This window comes from Chrysemys picta, chromosome 21, assembly GCF_011386835.1.
Source record: "Chrysemys picta bellii isolate R12L10 chromosome 21, ASM1138683v2, whole genome shotgun sequence".
NCBI classification, from domain to species: Eukaryota; Metazoa; Chordata; order Testudines; family Emydidae; genus Chrysemys; species Chrysemys picta.
Window position 1 is genome coordinate 18,217,044 of NC_088811.1, and position 15,100 is coordinate 18,232,143.

General features: G+C 41.8%; 1 protein-coding gene across 4 annotated transcripts in view; it reads right to left on the reverse strand.

Moving 5' to 3' along the window:
• Positions 1-1,380: 1,380 nt before the first annotated feature.
• LOC101937500 (protein DDI1 homolog 2) overlaps positions 1,381-15,100 on the reverse strand; it is a 40,459-nt gene continuing 26,739 nt past the window's right edge. The window contains exons 8-10 of one of the 4 annotated variants that reach the window (XM_065575301.1): positions 14,407-14,596; positions 5,805-5,867; positions 1,381-3,599 (exon numbers count right to left, since the gene is read on the reverse strand). In XM_065575301.1, coding sequence (XP_065431373.1) covers positions 5,851-5,867; positions 14,407-14,596 — 207 coding nt within the window. In that variant the 3' untranslated portion in view covers positions 1,381-3,599; positions 5,805-5,850. Of the gene's footprint in view, positions 3,600-5,804; positions 5,868-8,641; positions 8,838-14,406; positions 14,597-15,100 lie in introns of those variants that run through there. The other 3 variants (XM_042845703.2, XM_065575299.1, XM_065575300.1) reach the window with 3 other exon arrangements.

Genomic DNA, 15,100 nt, shown 5'->3' on the forward strand with positions numbered 1-15,100 from the left:
TTCTAAGCAAGAAAAAATAGGGACAAGTTCTGAGCCCCAGACAAACCCAACGTACGTAATGTGTTGAGAAAATGGATCGCCAGTCACTGTGGACTTATGACTTCAGTTTATTTGTCTGAAGCAGGAAGTCAGAGATTACATTTTAGGTGAAGCCACTTCAGAGATTTGCAAATGGGACCGGCTTAAGGTTTCTACTCACAATTTGTATCACGCTTTTCCCTCTTCCCCTCCTCAATCGTGTCATGAACCTCCGTAAAACAGGAGAAAGTAGTTCATCCCCAGGAAAGCACCTGATTCCCTGGAACCAGGCTTTCCTGAGCACAGTCTCTGTGGGTCCTAAAAAGACAGTTCTTGATGGGAACCTCCTGAAAGGCTTCAATGGTTGTAATACAGAAGCCAGATCAGTGCCCTAGCTTCAAGGTGCTTTATGTGGAGAGTCTTCATCTATCACATGGTACTACACTGCGATCCACAAAGAGTTTTTGCAGTGAAGATTTCTACAGTGAAGATCATAGCCTTGGAGTGTTCATTTTAAAAAGGGCTGAGGGGTTGATCACCCCCAAGCATTGAGATAAACTAGTGCAAAGCAAATGTCTTCAGCCCTTTAAATTATATGTCCCTACTCAGCGCGTAGAGAATTCGTTCTCTGAACAATTACAGGATATGCCTTTGTAGGGGACTGGGGCAAAAGGAGAAAAGAGCCATAGCAACAGATGCAATTAATGAAATTGTTTAACAAAACAAATTAAAAGGTATCTGCTTAAGAAGGCTTCCCCCCCACCCCCTTCTCTGTGGAGGAAGATATGGGCAAATCTATAAAGGGGTAAAATACCCTTCACTGGGGAAATGAAATAAAAGATTAACACCAGGATATCTTCAGATCATTTGCCTTGTCTCTTATTTTTGGTAGCACCAAATTTTATCTCCCTCCTCCCCCTGCCCAACTATGTAAACTTTAACACGCTGGCCCAATAGCAGAATACCTTTTGGCAACCTAGGCATCAGCTATCAACGCACAAAAAGGTGCAAGCTTTGAACATCCCTGCAAAACTTTTTTGGATCCGGAGCCCTGTGGGCACTGACATACCTCTAGTAGCCGCTACAATTCTTCATCAGCATCAGATTATAAAGCACAGGAGAGTGATGACTGGTACAATTCCAAACAGCTTAATTTAACAAACTTCGTTTCAGTTTGTACCATACTGAATTCCTAGCTTGTGTGCGCCTCTCCTATAACAGCACATGCTCTGCACTGCCTTGGGGATGCACGTACACGCACATTCAGTTCATTTCACAATCTGCTTTTTGCTGAACGGGGTGGTGGTTTCCTCAATGGCTTCTGCTTTTTAATTCATAATATCGGAGCTCATTCTAAAATCATACAATTAAATAAAAACAATTTTATTCCAGTATGCACCATCTCAAGGAAAATTCAAAGCTAATGTGTTTACACAATGCCAAGACTTTTCTTTTAAAAGGCCCAAATTTAACGCGTGACACACACAGAAGAGATCATAAATTACTTTGGCTGAAAATTTTTTTTTTTAAAAATCTGACCACATTCAGCTTGCAGGTTATTCTATATCATTTAGATACGTTCTTTAAAAGGAGGATGGAGCAGCCAGGCCATCTTTTCCATGGTCACGTAGGAACTACAATATTCTTGGCTAATAAAAAGAGAAGAGCAAGGTTTGCATTTCCACCAGCTTGCTCCAAAGCTTCAAGAGCTTCCCGCATGGTAAAGCCAGCGCACAGAATCTGATTAATGTCGGCTGCAGGGAAAACAGGCAGCGGAGGACCTCTGGAGCGCAATTCCAGATTGCTGATTGGGGGGCAGAGCAATGGCTCAACAAGTCCACATGGTGGCCTTGGATCTTCAGGATTTGAGGAACTGTCACTTATTTCAGACACTTCTGTTAACAGGCTCTGAGCCTCCCGAGGAACGTCATCCTCCACCGTGAGCTCAGGTGAACGTGATCTATTCAGCTCTAAAGTCTGACTGGCTAGAACTTGGTCATTTACTAAACATTCAGGTAAAATTTCTGCCTGCTCAGTCCTCTGTAGTTGCTCAAATGTTGCAACTGAGCTCAGAATGACAGAATTACTCTTACTTGATGACTTCTGTATCTCTAGAGCATCTTTTTCAACAGTTGACTGGCTGCTAGTTAAAATCTTGATGCTAGCATTTTCTATTCCCATAGCATAAGATGGTGCCCCTGCTAGCCCCTCAGGGTTCACATGTTCAGGCATCACCATATGAAAAGAACTATTTAGATCCCCACTCTCTGGACCCACACTTGCATGTTCATCATCAGAAAGCTCCTTGCATTCCATTTGCTCTTCAAGAACAGTTTCTGGCTGATCTGTGTCTTCTTCAGACATAAAAATGACAGAATCTCCTTTACTATTTATAACCAAAAGTTCATGAAGCTCCTTCAACGCTGCTGTTAAAGATAAACTTGGCTCTTCAGTGGATGCTGCTGTATCACCGTTCAGCTGATGAATGTCAGAGGAGGAAGAGCTATTTTCAGCTGATAAATTAGGTAACTCAGTACATACTGCAGTCATTTCAACGCTGGTTTCAGGCTGCAGTAAATCACTAGTGGAAACCGGGTTACTCGAAAATACAGACACAGAGGGGTCATGCTTTGATGACTCCATCTGCATCAAAGAACAATCTAAGTTCAGAACAGATCCACCAATATTCTTCGCTTGAGCGTTCTGTTTGCTTGACAAGCTATGCACTGTGATGACAGACTGCTCAGCTACATCTGTTTCCATGAAGATTTCTGTATGTGTACAGCCACGGGATGCTGACATTGGGATATTTTCTTTCCCACACGAAAGCTCTATATTCTCCCGCCCACTTTTTCTTCTCTCAGTAAGAGAGTCAATGGGTGATTCTGGCTGGATGTTCGTGAGGCCTTGCTCCCCCACAGCAGGTAACTCAAGGGCACTGACATTACAAGGATGGTCTGGCTCAGTTTGTTCATTCTGTTTATCCAGACATTGTTCACTCACTGGTTCTTTGTATGTCTGAAGATCCAAAGGAAACTCATTCATTTGGTTCAGCTCCAGCTGTTCTGAAGGCAATGGTACATCTAGAACTGCCTGCTGCCCATGCTTGCTGGTGGTGTCAGCCAAGCTGCCTTCTCTTGTCACTTCCATAGGAGATTCCAGACCATGGGCTTGTTCTTTAATATTATATTTCATTAGACGGTCAGCGGCGACTGTTTTTTCAAGTGTGTTCTGTGAAGGTATAGTTGGACTGTGACAGGCTACTGCTCCAGTCTGGATAGCATGGTCATTGTGTGCTGAACGAGCAGCATAATCAGAAAGATTCTGTAACAGAAGAGGGTCTGGAGCTAGCTGACATTCAGCTGGTGACTCCAAAGACTTCACAGCTGTAGGATCTCTCTCTGCTAGACTAGATTTGTGTGAGCAAATTGAAGCAGGGGCGGAGACGGAGTGATCAAGTAATTGATTTGTGGGATTACAGACCTTGGAACTTAGTCCTGAAGAATGGACTGGACTCTTAAATCCATCAGAAGATGGTAAAGATGGCATTTCCAGTGAGGTAGTTTCTTTATCACTATTCTCTATACATGGATAGAAAGAGAAAGAAGTAGTTAGGATTATAAGAGCTATTACATTTTTACGCAATATAACAATTTCAGAATACATTTTGTATATCAGTTTGGTATGCCATTTCAGTTTGGTAACTACACCTGAAGTGTCACTTTCTCATGAATGTACTGTGACTAGATCAGATGTAACTGCCCTTCCAGAGCTCTTTGAATAAATGCAAATTTGGTAATTAAATTACAAGGGCAGATACGTTATTACGGGTGAGTATGAGAGAGATTGGATGAAACCAGGTTGACTTTCAGATCTCAGGGTGTTTGCTACACTCACAATTAGAAGAGACATTTTAACTAGTAAAGCCACCGAGTATAATCTGAAGTCATTGAGAAAAAACAAACAAACAGAAAATCCTATGATTCCACATACAGAGTCACTTTTCAGAGCAAAAACATGCTAAATTTAAAAAGTTAAGATCCCAACTTCGCTTCCATGCCTCCCACCAAATATTACATACAGCCCCTCTAACAGGATAAATGTTCAGAGTGTGTGTGTGCGCATGGTGTTAGCTTGTATAGCTATTTGTTGAAGTTTAAAAGCAACTTCCATAGAAGTTTATCCTTTTCTATTTGGTAATACCTGCTCCCTTCCCCTAGCCTTGTTGTGCTTCATAAGAAACAAGAGGATCCTTTCTTTGTCTGGATATCAGCAAAGATGTGAGAACAACAGCAAAGAGAAATGCCACAGAGTAATAGAAAGCCACTGTTTATTATTTGTTTTAATTTCTCAGAGTGGTGGATAAAAAGCAAGATATTTAGAGTTCAGAAAACATTTACCATCAGATTATAACAATTTTAGAGTAGAAAAATTGTGGATCTAAATTACTTGACAGCTTCCGTCTTCATTCACTTAACATTTATTTTCTGTTTCATGCTACTGATGTCTGCCATAATGGGAAGAGACAGGTTCACCTCTGAGCAAAGTTAATGAGTTCAAAACATCTATTTTCATAGTGATAAAATAAGCAACCTGTAAAGCTTTTTAATTACAGAACCCAAAAGGGCCTCTGAGAAACACTTGCATCAGTACAGAAAGGCCACATAGTAATACAAAAGAGATTTAGCATTTAATCATGCAATTCAAATGCATCATGCTGAACAACAACCTTCTCCCAAGGGAGTGTAAGTTTTCAAGGTGTAATAAAGTAGTATGCATATGATCTAGTTGTGCCCAAGACACTTCAAAATAATCAGACAGCTTTGCATAATAAACTTACTGCAAGTGTTTAGGTACAGACGCTCCCCGACTTACGCAAGCGTTTCGTTTCGGAACGCCTTGCGTAGCTCAAATTTTGCGTAAGTCGATAATGTATACCCGAGCATTATGCAAACCCCCTCCCCCCCCCAACCTATTTCTAGCTTACGGAACTTTTTCAGTAAGTGTGGATTTGCGTAAGTTGGGTTTGCGTAACCCACGGGGCGTCAGTACTGCTAGCATCTTTAAAAAAATAAAATGATCAATTGCTATAACATGGTCACGGCTTGTTTGTTAAACTCCGCACACGCAGCCATTACAAGCCGAAGTTGTAGCCTTTCAGTTAGGAAGCTTAACATAACCAGACAGTTAACCAGGTTTCTTTATATTATTTATGTCTTTATATCTGTTGTCAGATAAAGCCCAACCAACCAGTGGCCAACGGTTGTATATTGGTAACCTGACTTGCTGTCAACACCAATTAATTTCTTGCTTTAAAAATCCAAAATGAATACAGATATGACCTGTGTTTGAATCTTAGCTGAGGACACAAGTAAATATCAGTGTGATGGTGTCCTTCTAGTTCTTGTTTGTGTACACTGCAAAGTAACCACGCAGTTCAATGTGACTAGCCATCTCTGCTCAAGAGTTTCAGGTTTATGCACCATAGGTGCTGTGGGTAAGAAACAAGGTGCATTAGGAAAGTAGTGCAGGAAAGCTCATACAACTATTAGCCCCTCCTTTCCATGAACAAATGGTTTAAACAAATGCTTACATGAGAAAAAAACACACTATAGGTTTGTTACATTTAGATAAAGGAGGTGGAATGTTTTCATCCTCTGAAAGGAACGAGCGGTCAATTTCACATCCCATAGGTTTCTCCATAATACTGTTTAAAGCAAGGTTAGCCCTGCTGCTGGCAGTGTGAAAGTTGTAGTGAAAGCTCATAAATGGGTAGCTATAAATACCTGGTCTGTGGCCCACTCCAGCTGCAGTACACACACACTACATGCATCAAGGCTTCTGATGTTCTGTTTGGATTAGGAAACACAACACACCAAACTTGTGTTAGCAATTCAAAGCACACAACATGCATGGTTATAGTCTTGTGACCGCTCTCTCTCTCCCCTCCCCCAGCTTCTTCAAATATACGGTTCTGAACGGGGAGCTCCTTGTGGTCAACTTGCCTTCCAGAAGTTCGGCTGGCCATTCCGATATAAGAGTGTTTGGGCACTTTGCCATGTTGAGTCAGAAAGGAACTGTTCTTCAATCAAGTTAAGGATTTTACTGTACTATCATTTGATCAGTACGGCGTGCAGGAGAAGCTACGTATTCAATACAAATACACAGCACAAGGCATGTTTAACGGCATGCTCGCTCGCTGTGCACTGCTGAAAATACACAGCAGGCACATTTCAGAGAAGCTGGAGCTGGGGACAGCGCAACAGTTCCTGGATTCTGCTGCCAGCAACTTCCTCTGTGCCCCTGGGTACATCACTTACCCATTATGTACCTGTATCCGCATTTTACATATGGGGATACCACCAGCCTCACAATGGGAGTGTGGCCTGAAGGTTATAAGATTTAAGATCCTTGGGTGAAAGGCACCAGAGAAGTGCTCAGTCTCAGACAGCAATACTTTTTCAGAACACCACAGGGACTGAACAGATGTAGCCAAGGGTGAAACATGACTAACAGCAGCCATCTTCATGCAGAGGGGAGGATGTGTTTGATCAGCTGTGGATTTGGTTATTAGTAACCTCAGATAACAATTTCTATTTATCAAGAAAGATGTATTACCAACAAGTTAAAGTTGCATTCATTTATTTTTGCTAAGATTCTGGGTAAACGTATCAGCTCTCAGGCTCTTGTCAAATTTCCAGCATGACCTTCAGTGTGACAGTGAGTGTCCCTACACTAGAATCTCTCTGTCCAAGTTTCCTATTTCCAACCAGCTATCCAAAACTTCGAGCTGCGCTGCCTGGTTTGTCGTCATCTGTCTCTCCCTGTGCACAGGTTCCAAAACTCAGTGGCCTTTAACAGGACCAGCAGGACAACTGAGGTAATTAAGACACACTGAATTGCTTTCCTTCATTTAAATCTTCAAAAAGTCTTCCTCTTTTTAAATAGATAATTGGATTGAGTTCTGCTGACTAAACATGCTCACATGTGCCCCTGGGATTAGCTTGAAAGTTTATGCCTGTCTTGTAAGAAGTCTGGTTTGGTCTCCTCGAATACCTGTTTCCATTATTTTCCATTTAGATCAAGCTGGGATGTGGAGTCTCAAGAGGATACATTGGGCCACTCCTGTTCTACTGGTTGCACAGCTGGTCTTAATGTAACTATAGCAACAATTTTGTCAAGTTGTGATTTTAACAGAAAACATTTCTGTAAATCCTCCAGCCTTTCACATTGTCACAGTCTTTCGCAGGGTGAGCAGTGAGGCCTGTGCAACAGAATGTTAGTGAAAAACAAGACTGGGATTTGTGTGTCTCCAACACTATACTTAGACCCCCATCTGCACAGCCCGATTCTTTGGAAGGGGAAGTGGGACAGGGTTGTCCCCTGGTGCAGTGGAAGGTGATTTTGTTGACAGGGAATCTGTAATAAGGGTCTAATCAGTCAGATACATCAGGGAATTGTATCCATTTAGACAACAGAAGTAGCTGGTGTCCTGCCAGACACCTGAACATGGTCTATCAAGGACCAAAGACATGGCAGAATCTGCAGAAGGATTTGTTTTTTAACACGGTCAAGGAAATCAATACAATTAATGGGAAAGTACTTGTCTCCAGATAAAACGCACCATATTTGATAGGGTTTTCCTGTCCTGGAAAGAGTAAGGGCAATAGACATGATGGGACTGCCTGTATACATAGGCATTCTAGATGCAAGTACAGCTATATAAAGGGGTAGATTACTTCTCTATACCAGTGGTGCTCAAATTATGGGAAGGGTCTCCCAAGGGAGGCACGGGAATGTGTCAAGGGAGGCATGAGATGTGCGTTTTGTTTTTGTTTTTAAAAAGAGCTCTGGCTGTCAGCCCCGGGCTGCTGGGCTCGTGCAGAAGGGCCGTGCACACCGGGAGGTGGGGAATGGGATAAAGGGGACGGCTGGAGTCCCGCCGCCCCGGGGCTGACAGCTGGAGTACTGCCACCCAGGCTTGGGCTCTCCTCCTCCCCACCCCCCAAAACCTCAACAGGTGGTGATGGGGGGCTCCAGCTGTCAGCCCCGAGGCGGCAGCAGCAGCGCAGAAGTAAGGGTGGCAATGGGCACCAAGTCTCCTGTGACAAGTGATATTGACAAATATCACTTTTCACATTGCCACCCTTACTTCTGCACTGCTGCTGGCGCAGCACTGGCTTCAGAGCTGGGCGCCCAGCCAGCAGCCGCTGCTGCTTTCTGCTCTGCCTTCAGAGTATATGTACTTGGGGGGTAGGAGATTTGCATAAGCGACTACAGACACAAAGAAGGGGGGGGGGCGCGATCAAAGAAGTTTGAGAACCACTGCTATTGCTAGGTTTTGTGGTAGTTTTGCTGTCAGTATCCTAAAAATCTCATTAATTACAGGGAGTTGGCACCATCGGAATCCAACGGGGGAGAAAGCATTGCGCATTGTTGGAAGAGTACAAATCCTTGAACAGAAATGGAGTTCACGTAGAGAATCTGGTACTTCACAGTAATGAATACATTGATATGGTCTCTGCAGGACTAATACCAGGATGACACTGGCATCTAACTCCAAACTCCGAGCCCCTCTGAGGTGGGTCTGAAAGGGTCGAATAAGGCTCAGGACTAATTCAGGTATATTCAAATGGGAACTTTACTGATCTAATGATGTACAATGCGATATCTAGCGCATCATGAACCAAAAAGGAGTCAAAATTCAAACCACTATAAAAGTGCACAGGAGGTCCTGCAGGAAGAGGAGTCTTTTAGGGCTGAACTATATCCTCTCTCTCTTTCTCTCTCTTGGTTTTCTTGGTGCCATCTGCAAGCAGCTAATATTTTGGAAAGGAGGAGGATGGTACAAGAGTTAATATTCTGACAACTCAATATACAGCTAACAATTGCCCACAAACGTGAGGTTTGTCACATGTCTAAGACTCAGTAAAATCACTCAAAACAAAACCTACCTTACTTCATTTTATACATGTATGTCAAAGTGTTCCACAAGTGCTACAGAACAACTAGAGATGATCTGTTCTATTTTAAATCCCTCTGTTAAATCACTCAGCTTCCTTCAGAGCTGAAACGTTATGTGTTTGGTCTTAACCCCCAGGTGAGACTGTTGGCAAATGAACGAAAAGTTGAGCATTTTTAATGATATTAGCACAAAAATGCTTTTGATAATAAGTTATTGCAACTTTTTTGCACTCGACTCTAACAGCATAATTTTAAAACCTCAAACTTTTCAGGTTGATTGTCCTCAGTTTTGAGGGTCAGAGAAAAATGAACCTTTGGTTTTGCAAAGTCACAATCTGACTGATGAGGCTTTGGAAAACCAACCTTGGTTTTACCTATCAAACATTTTAATGGGAGAAAAACTAATATTTAGGGCTCTTGATTAATCACAGTTAACTCACGCGATTAACACAAAAAATTAATTGCAATTAATCGCACTGTTAAACAATAGAATAGCAATTGGCATTAAATATTTTTGGATGTTTTTCTATATTTTCAAATATATCGATTTATATTGCAACAGAATACAAAGTGTACAGTACTCACTTTTTTATTACAAATATTTTTACTGTAAAAATGATAAAAGGAATAGTATTTTTCAATTCACTTCATACAAGTACTGTAATGCAATCTCTTTATCATGAAAGTGTAACTTACAAATGTAGATTTTTTTGGTTATATAACTGCACTCAAAAACAAAACTATGTAAAACTTTAGCGCCTACAAGTTCACTCAGTCCTACTTCTTGCTCAGCCAATCGCTAAGACAAACAAGTTTGTTTACATTTATGGAAGATACTGCTGCCTGCTTCTTATTTACGTCACCTGAAAGTGAGAACAGGTGTTCGCACGGCACTGTTGTAGCCCGCGTTGCAAGGTATTTACAAGCCAGATATGTTAAACATTCGTATGCCCTTTCATGCTTCGGCCACCATTCCAGAGAACATGCTTCCATGCTGATGACGCTCGTTAAAAAAATAATGCATTAATTAAATTTGTGACTCAAATCCCTGGGGGAGAACTGTAGGTCTCCTGTTCTGCTTTACCCGCATTCTGCCATATATTTCATGTTACAGCAGTCTTAGATGATGACCCAGCACATGTTCGTTTTAAGAACACTTTCACAGCAGATGACAAAACGCAAAGAAGATACCAATGTGAGATTTCTAAAAATAGCTACAGCACTCGACCCAAGGTTTAAGAATCTGAAGTACCATCCAAAATCTGAGAGGGAAGAGGTTTGGAGAATGCTTAAAAGAACAACACTCCAATGTGAAAACTACAGAACCCAAACCACCAAATAAGAAAATCAACCTTCTGCTGATGGCACCTGACTCAGATGATGAAAATGAACATGCGTTGGTCCGCTCTGCTTTGGATTGTTATTGAGCAGAACCCGTCATCAGCATGGATGCATGTCCTCTGGAATGGTGGTTGAAGCATGAAAGGACATATGACTCTTTAGTGCATCTGGAACGTATATATTTTGCAATGCCGGCTACAACACTGCCATGAGAACACCTGTTCTCCCTTCCAGGTGACACTGTAAACAAGAAGCGGGCAGCATTATCTCCTGCAAATTGTAACCAAATTTGTTTGTCTGAGTGATTGGCTGAACAAGAAGTAGGACTGAGTGGACCTGTAGGCTCTAAAGTTTTACATTGTTTTATTTTTGAATGCAGTTATTTGTTGTACATAATTCTACATTTGTAAATTCAACTTTCATGATAAAGAGATTGCACTATAGTGTTTGTATTAGGTGAATTGAAAAATACTATTTTGTTTTTTACAGTGCACATATTTGTAATAAAAATAAATATAAAGTGAGCACTGTACACTTTGCATTCTGTGTTGTAATTGAAATCAATATATTTGAAAATGTAGAAAACATCCAAAAATATTTAAATAAATGGTATTCTATTATTAACAGCGTGCTTATATTTTTAATACAATTAATCATGATTAATTTTTTTTAATTGCTTGACAGCCCTACTAATATTATTTTACATTTCCTGTTGAAGGTAATGAGATGAACCTAAGGGCTGGTCCACACTAAGCCCCCAGTTCGAACTAAGATACGCAACTTCAGCTACGTGAATAACGTAGCTGAAGTCGAAGTATCTTAGTTCGAACTTAAAGGTACTTAGCGCGGGACCACACGCGGCAGGCAGGCTCCCCCGTCGACTCCGCCTACTCCTCGCGCTGAGCAGGATTACCGGCGTCGATGGCGAGCACTTCTGGGATCGATTTATCACGTCTAGACAAGACGCGATAAATCGATCCCAGAAGATAGATTGCTTGCCGCCGAACCAGCGGGTAAGTATAGACGTACCCTGAGACACCAAGTCTGGCTCTAGAGTTTGCCAGGGTTTGGTGATGGCAAGGCTGGATCCAGGTTATGATTTATGCCTCTCTCTACCTGTCTGTAAACTAAGGGCATGTCTGCACTACAGGGGCTACTGTGGCACAGCTACAGGGCTGCAGCTATACCACTATATCTCCTTAGCGTAGATGCTTCCTACAGTGATAGGAGGAGTTTTTCCATCGATGTAGGTAATCCACCTCCCAGAACGGTGGCAGCTAAGTCAAGAGAAGAATTCTTCTATTGACCTAACTGTATCTACACTGCAGGGAGGTAGGTCAGTAAAACTACAGCACTCAGGTGTCTGATTTTTTCACACCCCGGAACTGAGTAGCTATGCCAACCTAACTTTTAAGGTGTAGATCAGGTCTTCAAGACAATAAAGACTTAGATTTGACTTAACCATTCAAGGATGTAGTAAACTATTTCCTGTGTTGATGTACTGAACCTCACAATTCATGATACAGGCCTTACTCTAAAGATATTTCTTGTATGCACAATTTTAAAGTAGATTTTCCTTAAAAGATGAAGTGATCCACAGGGCACATGCCAACAGCCCTGCGCTGCCCCTTAATACAAAAGACCTAGTTTTGAAAACAAGTCATTACTTACTCCTTAGAGCATGACTGTGTAGTTAGAGGAAAAGCGGAGGGTTTAGCTAAAAGAAAACTAACGGAATATAAAAGGAATTCTTGCCACTGCATCTCCACTCAAACAGCAAATCTCTAAAAATTAAAGTGTGTCTTCAAGAAAGAAACTAATTAAAAATCAAATAAAACCATTACTTTAAGGTTGACCTGCAAAAGTTTTTTTTTTTTTTTTTTAAAAAGCACAAATTCATTTTTCAATCTCAATCATGGATAAAGGACTGGAAGGTTTTTTCCTTTAACACCTTTGAAGTATCAGGATTGCAAAATTTGGCCTTTCCTGATTTTGATCACTGGGAGGTCTAAGAGATGCATATTTTGAGCTATTAACACCTTAATTGACTGGAGCGAGAACGTTGAATCCTTAAAGTTTTTTCACTCAAACCATGTCTCATTGAAGTCAAAGATGCATTAACAAAAACAGAACCACAACGTTTCAAACAGCCTGGCTAACTGCTCATTCTTCTGCTTTTAGGCCATCACCATGGCCAGATCTATACCTAAAACTTATGTTGACCTAGCTACATCACTCTGGGGTGTGAAAAACTCACTACCTGCCCTTCCCTGCCCCAAGAACCATAGTTTATGGGGTCTAAAAATTAGCTGTTATCACTCAAGAAAGATCTTGGAATCATTATGGATAGCTCGAAAACATCTGCTCAGTATGCAGTGGCAGTCAAAAAAGCTTAACAGACTGTTAGGAACCATTAAGAAAGGGATAGATAATAAGGCAGTAAGTATCATAATGCCACTATATAAATCCATGGTACGCCCACACCTTGAATACTGTGTGCAATCCTGGTTGCCCCATCTTAAAAAAAGGAAAGAGGTACAGAGAAGGGCAACAAAAATGATTAAGGGTATGAAACAGCTTCCATCTGAGAAGAGATTAAACAGACTGGGACTGTTCAGCTTGGAAAAGGGATTTCACATAACATAAGAACGAGGGGTCCCCCAATGAAATTACTAAGCAGCAGGTTTAAAAATAAACAAAAGGAAGTACTTCTTCACACTGTGCCCAGTCATCTTGTTGCCAGGGGATGTTGTGAAGACCAAAACTATAACTGGGTTCAAAAAAGCGTAAGATAAGTTCATGGAGCATAGGTCCAGCAATGGCTATTGGTTAACACGGTCAGGACACAACCCCATGCTCTGGATGTCCCTAAGCCTGACTGCCAGATGCTGGGGCTAGATAACAGGAGATGGATCACTTGATAATTGCCCTGTTCTGTTCATTCCCTTTGAAGCATCTGGCATTGGCCACTGTAGGAAGACAGGATACTGGGCTAGATGGACCATTGGTCTGACCCAGTCTGGCTGTTCTTATAAGCTGACTTAAGCCCCAGTACAGACACCACTAGATTGACAGAAGAATTCTTCCATTGACCTAGCTACTGCCTCCCAAGGGGGAGGATTAGATGCAGCAACAGGAACACTTGCTCCATCACCACCAAGTGTCTACGCTACAGTGACAGCTGCAGCATCCCAGCTCTGATGCTATAGAGCATCTGCAGTGCAGACAAGCCCCATTTCACTAGTTCTCCAGTCATCATGGCCTTCCAGCCCAGGACTGGAATCTGCAGTCCTTTACAGCCTCTCTTATGTTGTAAGCAGTAAAAGAAGGGGCACAAGCTCATTATTTTTCCCCTTTGCAGGTCACCTTTAACACCGAAGATGTAGGTTAGGATACAGTAAATGTAACTCCTCATTTGAATAAATAGGAAATCAGATTTTCAGAGCTGCAGAGTAAAGTAGTATTTCAGCTCTGAGATACCGTCACTATTCACCAAAGAGAAACTGAAGCAGCATAGGTATTTCTAAAAACAGTTTAGAAAATTCATATATTTATGTAGCTACAGAGAAAATAAATATCAATTGACCATTTCTGTAACTGCTCACTACAATTTTCCTTTAGCATTTGTATAGACTGTGGGGATTAGAGCATGGCTCGTGGCTGTTGCCACAAAGCCCCTCTCTAGACCTCCCCCCATTAAAATGGCTAAAATATCACTTAACTGAAATTGTTCCCTTGCTGTACATTAAAAACAACAAGATGAATGGACTATGGAGGCAGGGAGGAATGGGAGAGCTACTAGTCAACCACAAAGAAAGACCAAGTTAAAATGGCACAGCAACCCATCGGCCTGTATTGTTCACGAAGAGAGATCTGATCGAGATCTCCCAAGGAAAAGAGTGCAGCAATCAGGAGGCTCTGCAAGAGAGGGTGAAGTCCCCCTGCTCATCACTGGCATTACATTCAGTAAGATGCACTAGAACAGCTGAGAAAAGGGAGGAGCTTTCTAGTACAGGACACAGAGCTGACATGTCACTGATAGCACTCTGCGGATTGTTACTCTGATTTGGCTCCTTGTGGTACCTGCTTCCTCTACAGATTTCTGTAGAGCTTCTGCCAGTTCTTGGTCTGCAATCTCCTCCGGCCGCATGTCCTCCCGCCCTGGCCCATATGCCAGTCTTGCACACTCTGGGAGCTCCCCTTCTGGAAGGAAAGTTGTCTGAGATCCCGTGGTACCAATCACTAGTACATTCTTTTTGAGATCAATGGAACACTGGGAAAAGAGGACACATGCAAAGGATGTCTTGGTGACCGTCAGTCATAAAACAGGACCAGAATACATAAATTAGTGACACATTAAACAATGCACTAGAAAAATGTCCCTTCCAAACATCAAGGGGTTAACACAGTGCAAAGTTACATGCACTGGATGCAGGGTCAAGAAGGTGCTAACAACTGGTAGAGCTAAAAACAAATGCTGGGTAGAAATAACTTCAATGTGCCAAGTGGCTTCTTACAGCTTCTCCTATTAGCCAGCTCTTGAATAATTATGGTCCTTCTGCTCTTCAGCCCTACTATAATTACGGCTTCCCAGAGTCTTTCTTCTAAATGGCTAATGTATAGACCTTTTCAGGCACCAAGAGTTCAGAGCAAAGACCTTTAAGCTGGGACAAGATACGAAGTACTTACAACCTATAAGGTATAAGTGCTTCCCCCATAATCTACGGGAAAACCATCTTGACATATCTCGTCAGAGTTTTTTTTAATCCCTAAAAAA